The sequence below is a fragment of the Phascolarctos cinereus genome, unplaced genomic scaffold, assembly GCF_003287225.1.
Source record: "Phascolarctos cinereus isolate Bilbo 61053 unplaced genomic scaffold, phaCin_HiC Scaffold_8;HRSCAF=390, whole genome shotgun sequence".
Classification (NCBI taxonomy): domain Eukaryota; kingdom Metazoa; phylum Chordata; class Mammalia; order Diprotodontia; family Phascolarctidae; genus Phascolarctos; species Phascolarctos cinereus.
Genome location: NW_027556291.1, coordinates 49,949,992 through 49,970,482, shown reverse-complemented (window position 1 = coordinate 49,970,482; position 20,491 = coordinate 49,949,992). Strand labels below are relative to the sequence as shown.

The following is a 20,491-nucleotide window of genomic DNA, read 5'->3' as shown; positions in this document are numbered from 1 at the left end:
TACTGTGATCTCCAACAGAACTTCCCTTCCTTGTAAAATTTCTTGACAACAGACATGGAACAAAATGCTTAGAAATCTGTGAAAACTAGAGGGCTCCTAGGTGGTTGAAATTCCATCTCTACCTTTAAGAGGCTACTGCAAGGATAAACAACAGGATTAGGAAAAGACAACCAGAGATATTAACCATGATCTAGGCCTCAAATCATGGAATAAGCTCTATCATATGTGACATTCTAGCTCAAGAGCATCCTTTAGACAGCTCAGGATAAGACAGTGGCAAGGGTCTTCACATAACTTCCTCAGAAAGAATTCCTAGTTCTGCTGTAATGGAAGACAGAAGTTTCAAATGATTACAATTGTCTGGCTATCTCTCCATTTCAAATGTATACTCCTCAAAGGCAGAGTGACTGACAAATTAATGAAAAATAATTTATTAAGCCTTTGCTGTGTTCCAAGTGTTGTTCAGTGCTGAAGATAAAAATAGAAAAGACCAAGACAGTCTCTGCTCTCAAGAAACTCTCACTAATTGGGAGAGGTAACAGATAGAAGAATTCCACTACAGGATAAATGGAATGGTTGGGAAGTGCTAAGGATGGAAATGACCATATGTATTCATTATATGCTCTATCTCTCTTGAATACCCTACAAGGTTAGGATACTTCACCATGGAATAGTGGATAATTCCACAGCAAGGATATGTTAAAGGCTTCTTGATAAACAGAATACATATTACATTAAGACTTGCCTTTATATGCCATTCATTACTTGCTACTTTGTATCTTCGAAAGAATACAAGTTTTGTCTGAGGCAAAGTTTTAGTTCTAGAATGGTAGTAGTACAGTCCCAGAGATAGATTATTTTATCAGGACCAATCTAAATATAGAGAGGCTCATCAGCAGTAGGTTGCTCCCTTGGAGAATAAATTATTTGGCCCAGAAACCAATTCGACAAGAACAACTACATAATGAACCCTAGTCCCAAGCTGTGACTTCTTCTGCAGTGATAGTGGCAAAGTGACAGGACAGAGGTCAGATGATGATAAGAATCATTAAGTTTTAAGACCTTCTATCAACTTTCACTTCACTATTGACACTCTAAAAGGGAGATTCCTAGCCAATGACTAGTTTAACAAACCAGATTAACCTTGACACAAACAAAAGAGATCCCAATAGGTTCACTATTTAATAATTTTTTTTTTTTTTAAAATCTGAGGCCTCCTTGAAAACATTGTCCCAACAGGGTATAAGTGATGTATACATTAAAATCCCCTTAAAGAGGCAAACTCGTTCAATGACTCTGATCACAAAAATCCAATAAAGCTAAAAATGAGAAAAGTATGCTTGAGAAAGGTGTTTGCCACTGTACTGGAATCAATCAAGCTTTTATTTGAGCTTCTCTTATATGCTACATTCTGGGCTCGACACTGAGGCTATGAAGACAAAAATAAAACCATTCTCTATCCTCAAAGAGCTTACATTCTACTGGTAGAAATAATATATGTGATACATAAGTATAAACAAAAATATACAAAGTCATCCAATAAAAATTTTTAAGTGCCTACTATGTGCCAGACACTGTGTTAAGAGGCAAAAGACACTACCTCAGGTGATTACAATGTAATGGGGGACACAATGAGAAAACAAATATGTACAGACAATCCATGTAGGAGATAAATGGGAAATAGTCAACAGAAGGAAGTTACTAGACTTAAGAGGAGTTGAAAAAGGCTTACTGAAGAAGATAGGATTTTAGTTGGGACTTGAAGGAAGCCAGTAGGCACAGATGATGAGGGAAAGCATTCCAGGCATGGGAGACATCCAGATCAAATGCTTGGAGCTGAGAGGTGGAGCGTCTTGTTCACGTAACCACAAAAAGGCCAGTGTCACTGGATTAAAGAGTACATAGCAGCAATTGTATGCAAGAAGACTAGAAAGGTGGGAAGGCTAGGTTATAAAGGGCTTTGAATGCCAAACAGAGGATTTTGTATTTGATCTTGGAGGTGATAGGGAGTCTATGTGTATGTATGTGCGTATGTGTGTGTGTGTGTGTGTGTGTATGTACGTATGTATGTAAAGGGCTTTGAATACCAGAAGATTTTGTATTTGATCTTGGAGGTGATAGGGAGTCTATGTGTATGTACGTGTATGTGTACGTGTGTGTGTGTGTGTGTGTGTGTGTGTGTGTGTGTGTGTGTATGACATATTTGGTCCTATGCTTTAAGAAAGTCACTTTGGTGGCTGAATGGAGAATGGATTGCAGAGGGGAGAAACTTTAAGTAGGCAGCAGCAAACTGCTGCTATAGTCCAGGCATGAGGTGATGAGAACCTGCATTAGAGTGGTGGCAGTGTCAGAGAAAAGAAATGGATGTATATGAGAAATGCGGCATGGGTAAAATCAGCAGGTCTTGGCAACCACTTGGCTATGGGGGATGACAGGCAGAAAGGAAGGTTGGGAGTATGAGGGACTGGGAAGACTGTGTTGCCCTCTGCAGTAACAGGGAAGTTGAGGGAAAGAGAATGAGGTCAGTTTTGTACATGTTTAGTGTAAGATATCTACTGGACATTCAGTTTGAGACGTCTGAAAGACAGTTGGATATTCAACACTGGAGGTCAGCAGAGAGGTTGGGGCAGAATAAGTAATTTTAAGAATCATTAGCATAGAGATGATAATTAAATCCACGAGAACTGATGAGATTATCAAATGAAATAGTATAGAGGGAAAAAAGAAGTGGGTCCAGTACAGAACCCTGTGGGATATCATATCTATGGTTGAAGGGCACGATCTGGATAAGAATCCAGCAAAAGAGTCCAAGAAGAAGCAGTTAGGAGGAGAACCAGGAGAGAGTGGTGTCCTGAAAACTTGAAGAGATCATCAAGGAAGAGAGGGTAATCAGCAGTGTCACAGGCTACAGAGAGGAGAATGAAGACTGAGAAAACGTCATTGGATTTGGCCACTATGAGATCTCCTGTAACTTTGGAGAGACCAGTTTTGGTGGAATAAGTTTGGAAACCAGATTGTAAGTGGTTAAGAAGAGAGCAAGAGGAGAGAAAATAGAGGCACCTATTGTAGATGGGCCTTTTCATGAAGATTAAAACATCCATTCAGTATACCAGAATATACCTATCATGTCACCCCTTCCCAGTCCTCTCAAGTCTTTTCTTTTTCAGATTAATTCATCTAATTTTCATATGGCATGATAGCCCTTGACCATTCTGGTCATCCTCCATTGGGTAATTATCAATAACCTTCCCAAAAAATGTGTCACCCAGGACTCAAAACAATAATACAGATATGGCTTGATCATAGCAGAGTACACTAGAACTATTGTCTCCTTAGTTTTTTTTATTCTTCTTAAAAGTTTCTTTTGATTTTGAACTTAAACTAGAAAAAGACCATTTCCATACACACGGCATACAAAAAAGAATTTTATATGAAATTGTCAATCTCCATTTCATAGCACTTGCTTTTAAAAAAGTAATAATATATCTTGCATTCAAAACTGTCAGACTTGTCCATATTTGCTTCTGTTCTCTGTGAATTTACAACATGTTTTAATGGCCCTCTTTTTCTTGACATGGCTATTTCTAAAAAAACCCTGGTCTCCCTTCCCCTCCTCCAAGTAAGCAATACAAAAAAGGAAGAAAACCCCTCGTAACAAATACACAATTAAGTAAAATGAATGCTAATGGTAGTCATATCCAAAAATATATCCCTTTCTGTACCTTGTATCTGTCACTTCTCTGTCAAGGGATGAGTAACATGTTTCATTATCAGTGTCCTGGAGACATGGTTGCTCATTATATTCATCAGATTTCTTTAGTGTTTTAAAGCTATTTTTTCTTTACAATGTTGCTGTCTCCTTGTATAAACTGATTCTGCTCAGTTCATACTACTCAGGATTTTGTGAAATACTGTCTGTTATAATTATGCATATTTTGGTCAGCCATTCCCCAAAGGAGGCAATTTAAGATACCCCTTAAACTCCAGCTCTGTTTCCCCCACTTTAAATCCCCCACATTTAGGATCAGGAAGTTTGTTTTGCTTCTGATTATTCCTTACCTGGAATTATCCTCTCTCTTTACCCCAACCCCAACTCAGGTGCTTTCCTATTGAGTTCTTTGACATATTTTGACACCAAACCCTGTGCATGTTCAACAATGCACTTTGCTCATTTAATTGTGGGGAATATCTGCTTCCTGCTCTTCCTTCTTCTTCCTCCATGTTTATATTATCTTTTTATATACCACAAATTATGAGAAATAAGTCCCACCTATTTTTCCTCATTTCTATATTAGCATATTCCTCCTTTTAATCTTCCTTCTCTCTTGCTTCTTCAAACCCTCAGATCAAAATCAAAGTATCCCCAAGATTGCCATTTTTATTATTTACCTCCTTCAATATACTTAGAAAATATTAAGGTTCTGAAGGGAAACTTTTTTCTTCTCTCCCACTAGAATGTTAGCACATCATCCCACAGCTCCTTCCAATTTTTCAAATAGATTTACCCTTCAGATGTTTCTGGATTCTTACATTTGTATTTTAAAATTCTTACTCATTTTTTTCATCAGGGATGCCTAAAATTCAATCTATTTCATTAAGGGCCCATTTTCACCCTATAGGTTATTTAGCTTTGCAGAGCAAGTTATTCTTTGTTGTAAGCCTATATATCTTTTGCCTTTTGGAAAATTGTTTTCTAATATCACCTCTTAATTATAGTAGAAGCTGAAAGGTCTTGTGTGATCCTGATTTTATTTCTTTAATATTGGAACTACATTTTTTCCTAGATGTTTACATAGCATTTTTTCTTTGACATAACAGCTTTTGATTTTGGCTGATATTCCTGGGCCTTTTTCTTTTGAGATTCTTTAAGGAGATGATTGGAGAAGTCTTTTTATCATTACTTTTCCCTCTACTTCAAAACATTGATCTGGGCACTTCTCATTTATGACTTCTTAAAATAGTGCCCTGGATTTTTTTTTTTTGAGCATAATTTATAGGGACTCCAATGATTCCTAAATTATCTCTCCTTTGTTTCCCAGATCAGTTGATTTTTTACATTTTCTTCTATTTTTTTTTCAATCTCTTGATTTTGTTCCAATATTTCTTGCTCTTCCATGGAGCCATCAATTTCTGTTTGGTCTATTCTAGTTTTCAGGTAGTTCATTCCTTGAATAAGGATTACCACCACTTTCTGTTCTAAGGTATTTATTCTCCTTCCAATTCTTCCCTTGAATGCTTCTATTTCATTTTTTTAATCTCACTCTATTTCTTCTATTCATGTGAAGTCCATTTAAAAAATTTACATAATTCATGGAATGTCATATATAGTCCTTGTGTAAAGACCACTGTGTCTTTTATATCTGTTTGGAGTTTGTTATGGAATAACTTACTCTTTCTTCTTTGGGATCTTTAAAGCAAATATAACTTCTGATACTGGTCAATGTGTTCTTTGATTTATTCATCTCTCCAACTCAGTTCCTGAATTAGGGCTTTGTGCTGGAGCTAGGCTCTACACCCTGCTATATTTTTGGATGTGGCAGTTTACCTTTCACGGTTTCACATTGGCTTGCCTTGGTTCAGGAAATGACCTTCACCTCTCAGGATTAGTCACCTCTGTATCTTTGAGGGTTAGATATATAGATCTTGTAGGCCCTCTCTGACATCTCAGGACACAGCATAAAAGAGCCTCTAGAACCATGGTATCCCAGTCTGAGTACAGTGCTGGCCATTTCCTACTGCTGCCACTCTCTGGCACTTTCTCAGTGAAGTCCTATACTCTTCCTGCTTCCAGATACAAAACTTTGCCAATTACATTTGTCCCTGGCCATCTCCGAGATAGTTGGGAAGCTACCCTGTACTATAACCAGCTTTACTGATTGGCTCCCTTTCTCCCCTCAGGTTTCTGGCCGACCTCTTGTGCAGCTTTAGGGTAGAAGAAATCACTAACTACAGATTCTCACTGGATTTCTTGACCACTATTTGTTCTGGTGTAAACTTGAGAATTTTATTGGAGAACATATGTGGGATCTGGGTCATCTTATCTTTTATTTAGGTAGTCAGCTTGGCTGGAAGTCTAATACCAATTTCCTGGAAGCCATGCTTCTCAATGCAGCCCAAGATTACTTTAGCTTTTCTGTCTGACACATCATCACATTGTGGGCTCAAGTTTACCTTATAGTTCATTTAAAAAAAGCCCAGACAGCTTTCAAACTGACTATTTAGCCATGTCCCGCTTACCTGGTTTAAAAATGGACTCACAAGGGAAGGGCTTTACGTTTTTATACCTATTCAATTTCATTTTATTTAGTCCAATAAAATGGCTTGTCACAATCTCTTCAAAATCTCATTGTACAGAGTTGCCTAAGGCTCAAGAAGATTCATTGACTTGTCCAAGGCCACAAAGAGCACAAGGAGCAGATCTGGGACTCAAAATCAAGCCCTGGAACTCCAACCTCTGAGCTGTCAATGAGGCCTTTCATAATGCTCCCTCACCACGCACCCCCCTCCCCATTATAGTGTCCTCCTCTAAAAGCTAGTTACTGTGTTTATTTTGTATATACTTCATCTATTTATATGTGTACTTTTATCTTCCTTATGTAATTAAAGCTTCTTTTGGAAGGACAGGCTAATTTTTTGTTTCTATATCCCCAGCATGGAGCACATTTTGCTGGCACACAGTAGGTGCTTAACAAAAGCTTGTTGACTAATGGGTATGACTTTTCAATTACTAAGGGTTGAGAAGTGTTAAAGAAGGGGATTGGGAACAGCTCTCTTTTTCTCTGGGGAATTTTAAGAGAAGGGAAGGAGGAAGCTATTACTGGGATGGTTTTCATGTACCCCTGCCTGGAGGCGGAGTTATGGACAAGATGACCTTTGATGGCCCCTTCTATAGCTTGTATCCTATGATTCTCTGTTGTTGTTGTTTTCCATAGTACAAGTTTGTCGTGGTAGTCAGTGTGTAAAAGAACAAATTGGATAATTCAGCTTGGAGAACAAAAGTGCTGAGGAAGACTGTAAATAGCTGTGAGGATATGAAGAGTTCTTTATCCTCCTATCTCCATTTTATTGTATTTTTTTTTTTTGCCAATAAACAGCGGTGTGACGTTGGTGAAGCCACTTCACTGCTCAGTATCTCAGTTCACTCTCGAGAAAAATGAAGGGGTTAGATTAAGTAATTCTCAAGCATCTTCCAGTAGTGACAGTCTGTGCTCTGTGAATTCATCCATGTACATTATTTCAACCAGTTAATTTGGATAAGAAATCACCTTTTCAAGTTACATGCTAGACTTGTTACAGGTAAGAATCAACCCTGTAATTGTTTAAGGTGACCTGAATCAATAGTTGTAAAACATATTTGTCTGACTGCTTCCTAATTAGGTAACTGAAGAGCATGGACATAGATTTTGTTTATTAAAAGATGCCCCTGGGGCAGCTAGGTGACACAGTAGATAGAGCATCAGCCCTCAAGTCAGGATGACCTGAGTCCAAATCCAGCCTCAGACCAAACACTTGACCCTTACTAGCTATGTGACCCAGGGCAAGTCACTTAACCCCAACTGCCTTTAAAAAAAATGCCCCCAAACCTCACATCTATGAGTATGTATACCCACGAATACACCCATATTACATCATGTTCTCCACATCCCACATTTAAAATGAAAGAAACAAAAATATGAGATTAAACCCATTTAATATTGATTGTGATGGGACCTCTAGGGAAATTCAATACAAATGAAAATCTCTAAGCTGAAGCAAAATAAAGTATGGTCTTATGAATTTCTAGCAGCATCTAAGAAACATCTTGGATGGAAGTGATATAAGATGTAAAAGTAAAATAGAGGGCTGGCTTCAGAAGCATGGAGACCTGTGCAATTAGAGATAAAAACGATAAAGGGAACTCTCCTTTCAAAACACATAAATAGTCACGGAAGGACATAGATTGAAGAGTTGCAACAAATAAAATGGTGAGTTTCATTATATTGATGATGGATGGATTGTTTTATTATGCCACAGGCCCAATGCAGGACATTCAGATGAGCCACGGTATGATTTCCTCAGGCTGGGAAATTCTTGAGCTTTAGGAATCTGTCTGAAGCATAAAGAGGACAAGTAACTCATTCAAGGTCATAAAGTCAGGAGGGGTCAGAGGACAGGCTTCTAGCAAGTCTGACTTATGCTCAGTACTCCATCCACTGTGCCATGCTGCTTCTTCAAAAAATACACCAAACAAAAATCAAAACTTTCAAAATTCATTTGAGTATTCATTTTTTAAAAGTCTGCTGTAAATAGTTTTCTACCCACTTAGCATTTAAAACATGACCTCATTTTAAAAAATCTATAAAGTGTATGTGTTAAAGTAGGGCTAGTTTGGACTGTATCACCTCGTAGGTTCCTCCCAGTTCTAAATCCCAGCTCCTATGTCCTTAGGAACACATCTGTTGCCTAACATGAAGTCTACCTTTATTTTTGAAAATGGTGAACTTTAGATATATAAAGTATGGCACAAAGAGCAATTTCCTTGAGTATAACCAGAAAGACTATATTTATAGGGGACTATAGAAAAAGAGATAACTCAGCTACTGGCTAGATTGGATTGTGACAGAGAGCTCAACCATCAGCTAGATGGCTGGAATTTCCAAAGCAAAATGTAGGCATATATGGAGCTGTATGTTTAACAACCAGGATGGAATTGCAGGATTGGGGTGTGGGGGGGAGGCATGCACAAACACTTTTAAATTTCATCTGCATTAAGACTTTAAGTCAAGACAATAAATTAAACAATAAATCTAACCCAACTTGTGATTGTAAATTTCTGAGGTATAAATGCTTACAATGAAAATTTAACAACTGGCTCTCCTAAACTGGTTAGAGTTGGGTCCAGCACAACCCTGAATACATTTAATTGAATAATATTAATTAATATTATGAATTAATAATATGAATTCACTAATTTCATTTGGGGCTTAGTGATTCCTATGGTATGGGATTCCCATTTATCAGAGTTACAATGCATTCAACTAGCATTTATTAAGCACCTCCCTCCCTTATATGCCAAGCACTGTGCTAGGTTTCAGGGATACAAAGACAAAGATGAACCCCTGTCTTCAAGGGAACTTACATTCTATTTAAAGAATCATTTTATATAGAGAAAAAAAATCCATTCAACATAAATGCAAATCAATACATGGTAAAATTGAGAGAGGGGAGGCACTAACAACAAATGGGGAGATTCAGGAAATGCCTATGTCACGCAGAGATGGAACTGGAGCTGAGCTTGGAAGGAGATCATGGACTCCAAAAGGTAGAGGTGAGTAAGTAGTGCATTCCAGGCACTGGGGACAGCAGTGCAATGGTACAGAATGGCAAACAAAATGTCATGTATCGAGAAGGATGGTTTTGCTGGACCAGAGAATATGTGAAGTAGCGTAATGTGTAATAAATTAATCCAAGTGAGAAGGAAATGCATTGTTGGTAGAGTTGTGAACAGGCTCAGCCACAATGGAAAGCAATTTGGAACTATGCCCCAAAAGCTATTAAGCTGTCTATACCCTTATACCCAGCAAGATCACTACCACGTGTATACCTCAAAGAGATTAAAGAAAGAGGACTGATATGTACCAAAATATTGGTAACAGTTCTTTTCTTGTTGGCAAGCAAATGTAAACTAAGACGATGTCCATGACCTGGTGAGTGGGTGAACAAGTATATGTATGTGAAAGACTAGTACTGAACTGTAAGAAATGATGGTGAGAACAGTTCATACAATAACCAGAGTATCACAAAGACAAGTAACTGAAAGATTTGGGAACTCTTATCAACACACTGATCAACCACAATTTCAGAGGACTCATAATGAAACACACCACCCATCCTTTTACTAGAGAGGTGATGGACTCAAACTCTAGGCTGAGACTGTGCTAACAGTGATTTTGAAATATACTGTTTGATGTTGTAGTTTTAGATGATAAGACTCCAATATAAAATTATTTAGGCTAAGTGCTCCTAATGACCATAAACATATAAGCAGTGACAAACAACTTGTACTTTTCCACTGTCCTGACTCGTTCTGACCCTGAGTCAGACACATAAATGATTTTGGCTTCTGATTTGATAAGATTTCTGGCCAAATGCAGTGGATGGGAGCCATTCCTGTTCCTAGGATCTCTGATTATCAACTTGAATCCTCACCCAATTTCTAATCCCAGTAAGGAAATTCCCCCCCACCCTACTCTGCTACTGATAAGTGACCCAGAGAATTTCCTACCACATCTAGGTCTGATTTGGAATGCCCCCCTTCCTCACTCTGGTATCAAAAACCTCATATCAACCAAGCCCATTTTTTTAGCTAAGCAATGGGGTTAAGTGACTTGCCCGGGGTCACACAGCTAGTAAAGTGTTATGTGACTGAGGCCACATTTGAACTCAGGTCCCCCTGAAGCCAGGGCCGGTGCTCTATCCACTGCACCACCTAGCTGCCCCTAAGCCCACTTTTAAGGTACAAAATTTCCTCATTCAGACCCCAACTCTAAGTGAGTACTCCCACTGAGACCTTTACTACCATATCCGATTCCCACCCCCTGAGCTGGATGAGTTTCTTGGCATCTATGGGGCCAAACCACTGCTTGTCTGTATTGCCATATAGTATATGCGTATACTTTTTTTGCTTACTTGCTGTGTCACATATAATAATAAATTTCATGCTTGTACTAGCTTTGAGCACCAATTTCCTATAAATCCTTGAACCCAGGTCTGTGTTCTAACCAAATGTAGTAGAGACATATTTCATGGACGAGGCCAGTGTAGTCATTTATTTTGCTTGACTATACATGTTTGTAACAGTGTTTTTTTGTTTTTCTTGCTTTCTCAACATGGGAAGGTAGTTGGGAGTGGGAAGGTGGGAGGGAGAGAAGATGGATCTTCATTTGGAAATAAAATAAAATTTAATTTTGAAAAATAACTAAAATCTAATTTTTTTTCAAAAGAAAGAGCTTGCTGAAAATCATGAATCAGAAAGAATGCATTGACAAAATCTTCAGCTCTGAGAATGAATAATGCTCCCATGGAGGCCTAGAAATCCATGGCTCCTTCTAGCACTTCCTGTTTTTTGACACACTAAGTTGGGGAGTGCTGATACCTCAGTATCAATTATTTTAATGCCCCAGATTATAGAACAAGCAAATAGATCTGATGAGGGAATACAAATATTGCATATGTGTTTTGAAAGGTCTCTCTGGTTAATTAAATAGTAGGGATAAATCTTTCTAACCAAAGTTATGGAAATATGAAGTTGAATTCCCAAGCGAGGCTATCCTAGGAAGGCTGAAGTTCTAAAATCTACCTAAATTCAGGGAAAAGACTCTTCTGAGGCTCAGGGAGGTTAAATGACCAGCCCCAAATCTCACTGAAGCTCTTGTCAGAACCAGCATGTGAGTCCAGGCCCTTAGACTCCAAATAAACATTTTTTCCACCAAGTAGGCATGGACCTGCTAGCTGTAGTATGCAAACCCGTGCACTACACCATGCATTCATTCTTAAAATATTTCAAGGAGTCTTCAGTGGGAACCCTATACACAACTGCTTCTTTGATGTCTCACTGTGGCAAAGAGGTGACCATGGGTTCCTGAAGGCTATGTCAGCAGAGCAGAGAATCTGGCAAGTTCTATCTTACTAGGAAAGCTTTGAGTACTGTCCTGATGACAAATTCTAGCTACTCTCTACAGATTAATCTAGCCAAGTACAGAGAAGCTCATCACCAGCAGGCTGCTCAAGAGATGATGAATTCTTTGTCCAGGTTAATCCATGAAAAAAAGAAAAATGCTAAGTAGTTCTCAGTCCTATATAGCTTCCTTTTGTTTCTATAGTGAATGCACCAGAATGGTACAAACAGGACTTAGAAGGTACTAAGATTCAAAAAAAGATTGTAGACCATCAATAAATATTAACTTGTCTTGATATTGTAAATATGCGATTCTTGTTCAGTTGCTAACAAGTTGCCATAAAGACTGGACCAACTAAATCAATGTTACTGTAACTGAATTTAGAAGACAAAAAGAAGAGGCAGATAAATGGAAGGCTGACTCACAGATTCTCTTTGAAGAAACAAATAAATGAGGTGACAGAGTTTTTTTTTTATTTTGCATCCCAACACACAAAGATATATCTTTACATGAGACAATTAATTATCTCATATCAAAGTGGTCACAATGAGCATTTTAAAAATGTATGGTGGACACAGCAAGCACCACATATCACTAAAGATGGAACTGATTATATTCTTACAGACAAGCAACCAAGGGCTACTGATGTGGGAGTCATTTCAAAATTAGTTGTCTGGAATAGTCAGACCAATGGACTGTTAGCCTAAAGAGAAAATGAATACAGTGTTAGGAAATTAAAAATGAAAAGATAGGCTGTGTAATTGAAGCTACTACAACTTATTCTATTCAATCACATTTTTAAAATGGGAAATAAATTCTAAAAGATATTGACACAGACTATTATCATTTCTTAAGTTTAACTGATATCAATCAATTGCCTCACAGGCCTTGGAACAGTTATCAGTCTGGCAAAGGCTGATCTCTCTGCTAAGCAGAGAGAATATCACATAAGGGGAACATTAGCTTAGAACATAAACTTGTTTGCAAAAATCTTGTGGAGGAAAATGGTGGAAAGCTAGATACAGCATTGCCTCGTAAAACAGTGAAGAGCAATGGAACAAAAAGCAAGTTTATCCAAAGTTTGGGGAGAGGATCACTTAAGTATCATCAGGATGCTATGAGCATTTGGGGATCAAAGTGGAAGCAGCACAACAAACAGATGAATAATTGAAAATATCTGTCAAGATTTCAATAAGTCTTCTCTCTATCAATTACAGTGGAACCACCAAAACTAGATTCTAACATCACCATCCCTGATGTGCTATATGAGGACGTAGAAATGACACTGAAGAAAACAAAATGGGGAGAGCAGCTGAATGAGACTAAGTACATCAAAGTCTGTGCCAGACACCATGCGATGTTGGGGGTACAATGCACTGATTCAAAGGTATCAGAGAGATGGCAATATATCAAAAACCCTTGAAAAAATTAACACACTTCCTTACTCAAAAAGCCAAAATGGCTATTGAGAATTTACCAATGATTCCCCTCTCATAGGCGTAACTTCCCTTCCATATAATATTTTTTAATGAGAAAAATCTACACATATAATGAGGGTATCCTTGATGAAGGCATGAGAAGGCAATGTTCAGGCTTTCACAGATAATATTCTATAGCAAACTTTATTTTTATCTTCACACAATTGACTGAACAGAGAATACAAGATCCTGCTATGCTTATTGTCTGTTGGCCATTAAAAAAAAAGGATTTGGTAGGGCTAAATGCCACCTTAATGGTTCTCTTCCAGTAAGTTGTCCTCCAGTTATATGTTAAAACTATTCAAGATTCCATCAAAGATGGAATTCTCTAACAGAGAACTTATTTCAGCAATCCTACATCAATACCAAGTGAGTCAGTATCATGGGGATGTAAGCTTGCCAAAGTTGGGTGCCAACCTCATGGAGTATGTTCAGCAACTAAATCGAAGGATTCCCCATGGATAGTGGTCCTTCAGATGTTTGCTTGTGGATGAGGCTGCAGAGGCTTCTAAATGAGATCTATAATCACTCAAAAGCATTTCACTTATCTGTCTAAATAGGAAATGCCAAGTTGGTGAAAACTGGCTATTTTTCTTCTTCAAACAAGCAGTTGTATGGGCAGTCTATTCATCTGGTTCATCAATAGATGCATCTTGGGCAGATAGTCCTGATAGAAAACAAACTGAACCAATAATTCAATAGGGTAAGAGTGAACTTGATAGCCTTCGGGAAAATACAAAACACTTTAAAATGACCCCAAGCTTCTTATTACCACAAAGGCCTAATTTTTTACCATCAATAATCTTGCACTGATTTTTTTCTCCCTTCTCCATCACATTTGTTACCATGTACAATCATGATTATCCTACCCCCAGATTGGTAAATGGGAGTGAGGAAACTTAGGACTTGATGAGTCTCTAAGGACTTCTCAGTGACATTCTGAAGCACCTCCATCTATAGTTTGGAAAATGGCTGGCTAATCAAGGGCTAAATAGTTTTGTGGCTTTTGCCTCCAGTATCTTGTGGAGATTTGAGGCAGTGGAGGACAAAACAGAAAAGCAACTACCGAACCTCATTTCCTCTTGGCAAAGGCTACTCGGTCACTAAGATTCTAAGAGACAAATTCTATGTTGGGCTCTGTGGACATGGTGATAGGCACTCAAATGATAAAGACAGTAATTGATGGCGGGAGAAAAGATTTGAAATGTTAACGTCTTTTCTATGAAAGTATTTCTATTGTGAGGTAACATTAGAGTACAAGAAAAAAAGAAAATCAGAATTACAATAGATGAATTATATCATTTTAAAGAGTAGAAAAATAATTATTATTTAATGAGATTAATACTTATATCCATTCTCTAGCAAGTAACATAATTTTCCTATCAATTACTGTTTTATTTTTTAAAAATCAGCTCATTTTAAGCTGGTTAATTTATATCAGTCTACATATGTTCAACAGGTTAATATGAGCAACATTAGTAATATGAACAACATTAGAAAATATGAAAAGACTAGGTTATAAAAATTATTCATGCATCAATTACCAAAGCCAAAAGGCCCCAATACATATTTTGACGTAAATGTTGCACCCTGAAGACAAGTGACAATGAAAGATGAACGCTAAGGATGTATAAGAGAGGTAATTGTGCATTCTGACAGGAAATGGATAGTACTGTGCCAGATATTAAAGCGAAGAAAGGCATGTGGTAGCAAAGATATTATGTCACATACATGGGATCTTGCCACTATGTGCTTCCATTTTACATACCAATAGGTAGACGAAGTAAAACAAAGAAAAGATCACCGTAGCATTCTGTCTGGTTTTTAAGAATTATATAATGGGCATGCTTACCAGTCTCTCCATCAGACTTCCTTTCATGGTCTGTGTCAGTCAAGGACAATGCAGAGTTGGCCCGGCTTGATAAACACGAACTGTGTTCTGATTTCATTCCCCTCATCCACATCCTCAAGGCATGGTCAGGAGAGGTGCCACCTTCTGTCTCTGTATCCACATCAGAGCCCATCTCTAACTGGTAGCCATGCTGAGATACACTGTGCATGTCTGCCTGGTAGCCTGAACACAGAATGTGGGGAGTCTCACAGAATTCCATCTCTAAAACAAAGAAGAACCAATGCATTAAGAAAAAAATGCAGTACATGAGATGATGGCACAAAAGTCTCCTTTCTATTCTCACTTTTCCATACTCTCACGAAAACATTTCCCCACTGTCAGCAATTGTGCTTTTGAAAAATTAGAAGTTTGACTACTGTCCCTTGAATGTGGTTACTTATTTTGTGCTTGTCATTTACATTTATGGTCCTCATGATTCTTAGGTTCTAAAAGAAAAAAAAGCATCCCTAAGATAGCTTTACTACTGGACTGAGAAATGGTGGTGCAAATTCAATGAAATACACATAGAGAAAGCACTGAAAAAAGCACAGTGCTGCCCTTTAAAGGGCCTTTCTTTGGGGGTGGGGGTGGGAGACAAGTTCAGAGATATGCTTTAAAGAGTGTTTAAAGAGGATAGTTAAAATGTTACATACACATTGCTAAGTCAAGCAATAGAATCCCAATGGGCCAAAACTACTCAAATTGTATTGAGAAGAAAACATCTATCTTTTTTTTTTTTTTACTTTTGTTGAAAAAAAAAACCAAAACATCCTTCGTTGTAAGTATGAGTTCCTTTTGTTATTAAGTTGTCTCTGACTCTCCATGGCCCACTTTGGGGTTTCCTTGGCAAAGATGCTGGAATGGTTTACCATTTCCTTCTCCAGCTCATTTTACAGATGAGGAAACTGAGGCAAACAGGGTTCAGTGACTTGCTCAGGGTCACACAGCTAGTAAGCGTCAGAGACCGCATTCAAACTCATAAAGATAAGCCTTCTTGATTCCAAGCCCAGCTCTATTCATTGTGCCAATGAAGCTAAGTCACTTACCAAGGACCACACAGCTAAAAAGTATTCAAGCCCATCTTCCTGAATCCAAACCCAGCACCTATCCATGATGTCATGCTGCCTCTGCCCCATTTACCATCCTATCATCATCCCTACTTATCCTGATGTAAAAACTTAAGAAAGCATCAGAGATGAGGATAACACCATTTCACTCTGTCAAATGACTTTTTCTAATGCAGATTTTCCAAGAGTTTAATCTAAACCCCAAACTCAGAATACACAGCGTGTCTATTCTCCAGTGGTTTCTGAAGATCTTAAGTCTTCATGTATCCACATCTAAAAAACTTGAAGGGTGCTCTGCTACTCCTCAGTAGGACATGTTCTGGGCCTTTCCCTTCTCTCTACTCAAAATTCTAAGATCTATCCCAAACCATTTGGTTGAAACTTCATTTGATAAATATGGAATCATGAAGAAGAAAAGGAATTTGTCCACATTAGCACCATCTAGTTATGGAAGAGCCAGGCCTGGAACTTGGGTCTCATGATTTCTGAGTACAGTATTCTTTCCACCAGATCATGTTATGTAAATACTCTCACAGGTCCTGCTTTCTGTCAGCCCTTGAAACAAAGACCTACCAGTGCATCATAGAAAGATAAGACCCTACATCTTGCAAACCAGAATTTTGCATTCACTTATGGCAATGTATAAGAATTGAAGGAAAATGTTTTAAAAGTATGTAATAGATTAATGAAAAGTGACTACATGCCCAGACATAGCATCTGAAACATCTTTGTAATAGGCAGATAAGGTAATCCAAGGCTTCAGTATGGTGTATGAGATTTTCCCAGAATGAAGTCAAAGACAGGTTATATCATTCAGTTAGAGTTTATCAGGGGCAGGGAACCTGATGCCACATGTGGCCTTGAGGCAGCAGCTTCCCCACCCCTGGTTAAAGGGAATGCACTTAATCCAGAGCACATAGCAAAAAAATACAAGCGGAACACCTAGCAGTAGGTTCTTATTCTCACACTACAGACCAGAAATGTCCAAAATTAAACAGCTTTCTCCACGTACATATTCATAAATCATCAATTACTGAAACAGATATGAATGGAAGATCAATTATTTGCCCAGAACAGTGTCTGATGAAATATTTGAGGCCAACTCTCTCAGAATTGTTGGGTATTATATAATAAGCCACTTTGCGATTTCTGTCAAGAATCTTCTTAGAAATCATTTTTTAGTTCTCCAGAAGTTTTTTAGTCCTCAGAGAAAATAATAATAATAAACATATTTATATAGCACATAAGCTTTGCAAAGTACTTTACATACAGTATCTCACTGGATCTTCACAACAAATCTGTGAAGCATGTGTGATTATGACCCCCGTTTTACAGATAGGTAAAGAGAGATTAAATGACTTGCCCAGGGCCTCACAGCTAAGAAATGTTTGGAGTAGGTTTCAAATCTGTCTTCCTGACGCCTTCTAGTACCTCGCCCCATTTACTAGGTTAGCATTATTCCCACTTGTCTTAATGCAACAACTTGACTTTCCTTGTCCCAAAGAGATGAGGATGAGGTCATTTTACTCAGTCCAAATATTAGAGATTCAGCAGACTGCCATCAGATATTATGTATGCTTCTTCATTTCACACTTTATCATATTTCATCTAAATATGGGGATGTTGCCACAGCAACATGCCAAGGTACCTGTCAGCTTGAAGATGTAAGAACCGAAATTTGTACAGGGCTGGATTCTTAACTTTCTCTATTCCCCTGGAGACTTCCTCTTCTGAAGTTACCAGAAGCTGACTATGGGAGAAGGAGGCAGGACTGAGCTTAGGCAGCATTGTCATTGACTTTGTCATTTTCAAAATCTCAATTGATTCTGAAGACTCATTGGATTGGGAAAGCATGTGAAATGAGTCACTGATGAGCACTCCCATTTATTTTCATGGATTAAGGACATTAATCAGAATAGTCACTTGGAAGAGCACAGGTTCATATTTATTTTCACTGACATTATCAACACATGATATGTCACTTTATGGAAACTTGAATATGAGTCACAATGAAGTGATGACTTGAAAAAAATGGTAAGTAATAAAATTGAGAAACCTGCTATTCTAAATTTAAAAAAAATAATGACACTAGACAAGGTAAAAGAAAAAGAGCTGCTAGACATGAGTCAGCAGATTTCATCCCTTCAAAAGGAAAGCTGCATACACTGGAAAACGCAAAGTTCACTTATGGTTTTTGCCACCCTTGAACTGAGGTAAAGGCCCAATACTACTTTAAAAAGTTTCAGAGCTTGAAGGAGCTTCCAGGCCATTCAGTTCAACCCATCCCAGAACAAGAATGCTCTCTATAATATCCCTAGATGAATAGCCATCCAGCTTGTGCCAGAGGGCTTTCAGGGAGAGAGAAACCATCTTGTCCCAAAGCAGCCCATTCTACTTCAGGGCAGGTTCCTCTGATAGGATGTTTACCCTAACTTCAAGATTAAATTTGCCCCTTTCATTTTCCACCTATTATTATTGTTCTGAGGAGCAGAAGAAATCACAACAATATTTCAAATGCTTGAAGACAGTTATCAAGTTCCCCTGGTTTATGTCTTTTTTAGACTAAGTGTATCTGGTTCCCTCAATTGAGCCTCATGTGGCAGAGTCTTGAGGCCCTTCACCACCAGCCTAGTTCCCAGAATCACAGAATTTCAGTTGGAAGGCCCCTAGGCTGCTATCTAGTCAGACCAATACCCCACAATAACCCAACTAAGGAATTAGGATCACAGTGCTAGAACTAGAATGTACCTTAGAGGTTGAGTCCAACCTCCTCATTTTACTTATATGAAAACTGAGAACCCAAAGAAGACAAGTGACTTGCCTAGGGTAATATAGTAAGGAAGCATCTGAGGCACACTGTGAACCCAGGTCTGTCTTCCTGAGTCAGTTTAATGCTCTATCCACTCCACCATGCTGTCTCCCTACTGACATATGCAGAAAGTGGTCCTGCCTCTGCTTGAAGCCTCTATTAAGCACAGACCCACTCCCCCCCCCCAAGGCACCTATCCCACATGAGTGCAACATTTAACAGGCAGAAAGTTTTCCTATCATCAAACCCAAAGTTACCTCTCTGAAACATCTAACCATTGCCCTAATCCTCTTCCTCATGAAAGGCCTTCAAATACCTGAGGACAAGTATTATGTCCTCCCTAGTTTTCTTTTGTCCAGGCCAAAAAACCTTCATTCCTTTAACCCATTCTCTCATACCATGGGCTTGAGGACCATCACTATTCTGATTTCTTTCCTCTGGATATTCTCCAGATTTGATAATCTGGAGAGATTTGATCTGTCTTCAAAACTCTAGTTCAATACAAGACTACCAGAGTGATCTTCATACTATAGGACATCACCTCCGCAGTACTAGAAGCTATGCCTCTCTGAATGTAGTAAAAATCTATATTTTGGGTGTATGTGTGTGGAGAGGAGGCTACCATATTACACTGCTGACTAGCGTCTAGCTTGGAGTTCACTAAAATCCCTAGACCTTTTTCAGGCAAGTTGCTTATGAAGTCAACTGTTTGGACCCGAAGAAATAGTTTTATACTCATTCTTATTAAATTTCATCTTATTTTATTTTGCCACAGATTAGAAATACTGAAGCAGAATAAAATCTGGTTGGATTTTGACTCTATCCAGTGTTAGCTATTATTTCCAGCTTTACATCATCTGCAAATTGTATAATGATGGTCTCTATGCCTTTAGCCAGCATAGGGCCAACTGCAGATTCCTGGGGTACTCCATTTGAGACTTCATTACAGGCTGACAATGAGCTACTAATAACTACTTTCTGAGCATTATCATTCAGCTAGCTTTGGACCCATATTACTTAATGGGTTCATTCAGCCTATACCACTTCATCATTATAATGTTTCTGATATGGTCTGACCAAAGCAGAATACAAAGGTTACTCATCACTTCCCTAGTCCTAGATACTATGATACTCAACACCTCCTCAGATTATAAAAGCTTTTTTTTTTCTGGCTGTCATCTTAATAAGTTTGTTATTTAATAAGCTTGTAGGTCACTAAAAACCTCAGATTATTTTTTCAAATGGAGTACTGTCCAACCATACTTCTTTCACCTCACACTTGGGAAGAAGATTCTTTGAATCCATGCAATATAGGGATACAGTTATGCCTGTTAAATTTCATATTATCCAACTGGGCTCAAAGTTCTAGCCTGTCAAGATGTCTTTGAATCCCATATCAACTGGCATGTTCATCAGCCTTCTAAGCTTTGTGCTATCTGTGAATTTGATAGAAACTGATATTTATCTTGTTTGTAAAGCACATTATATTCAGTATCTTCTCTGATTCTCACAATAATCCTGTGGTCAATCTGCTACAGATACATTATACCCATTTTACAAAGGAGGAAACAAAGAGGTTAAGTGGACAT

The 20,491-nt window shown here is 38.2% G+C and overlaps 1 protein-coding gene across 2 annotated transcripts in view; it reads right to left on the bottom strand.

Moving 5' to 3' along the window:
- Positions 1–20,491, bottom strand: part of TENM1 (teneurin transmembrane protein 1) — a 649,974-nt gene that overhangs the window by 450,328 nt on the left and 179,155 nt on the right. For both annotated transcript variants that reach the window (XM_020976349.2, XM_020976350.2), the window contains exon 3: positions 14,988–15,248. In XM_020976349.2, coding sequence (XP_020832008.1) covers positions 14,988–15,248 — 261 coding nt within the window. The remainder of the gene's footprint in view (positions 1–14,987; positions 15,249–20,491) is intronic.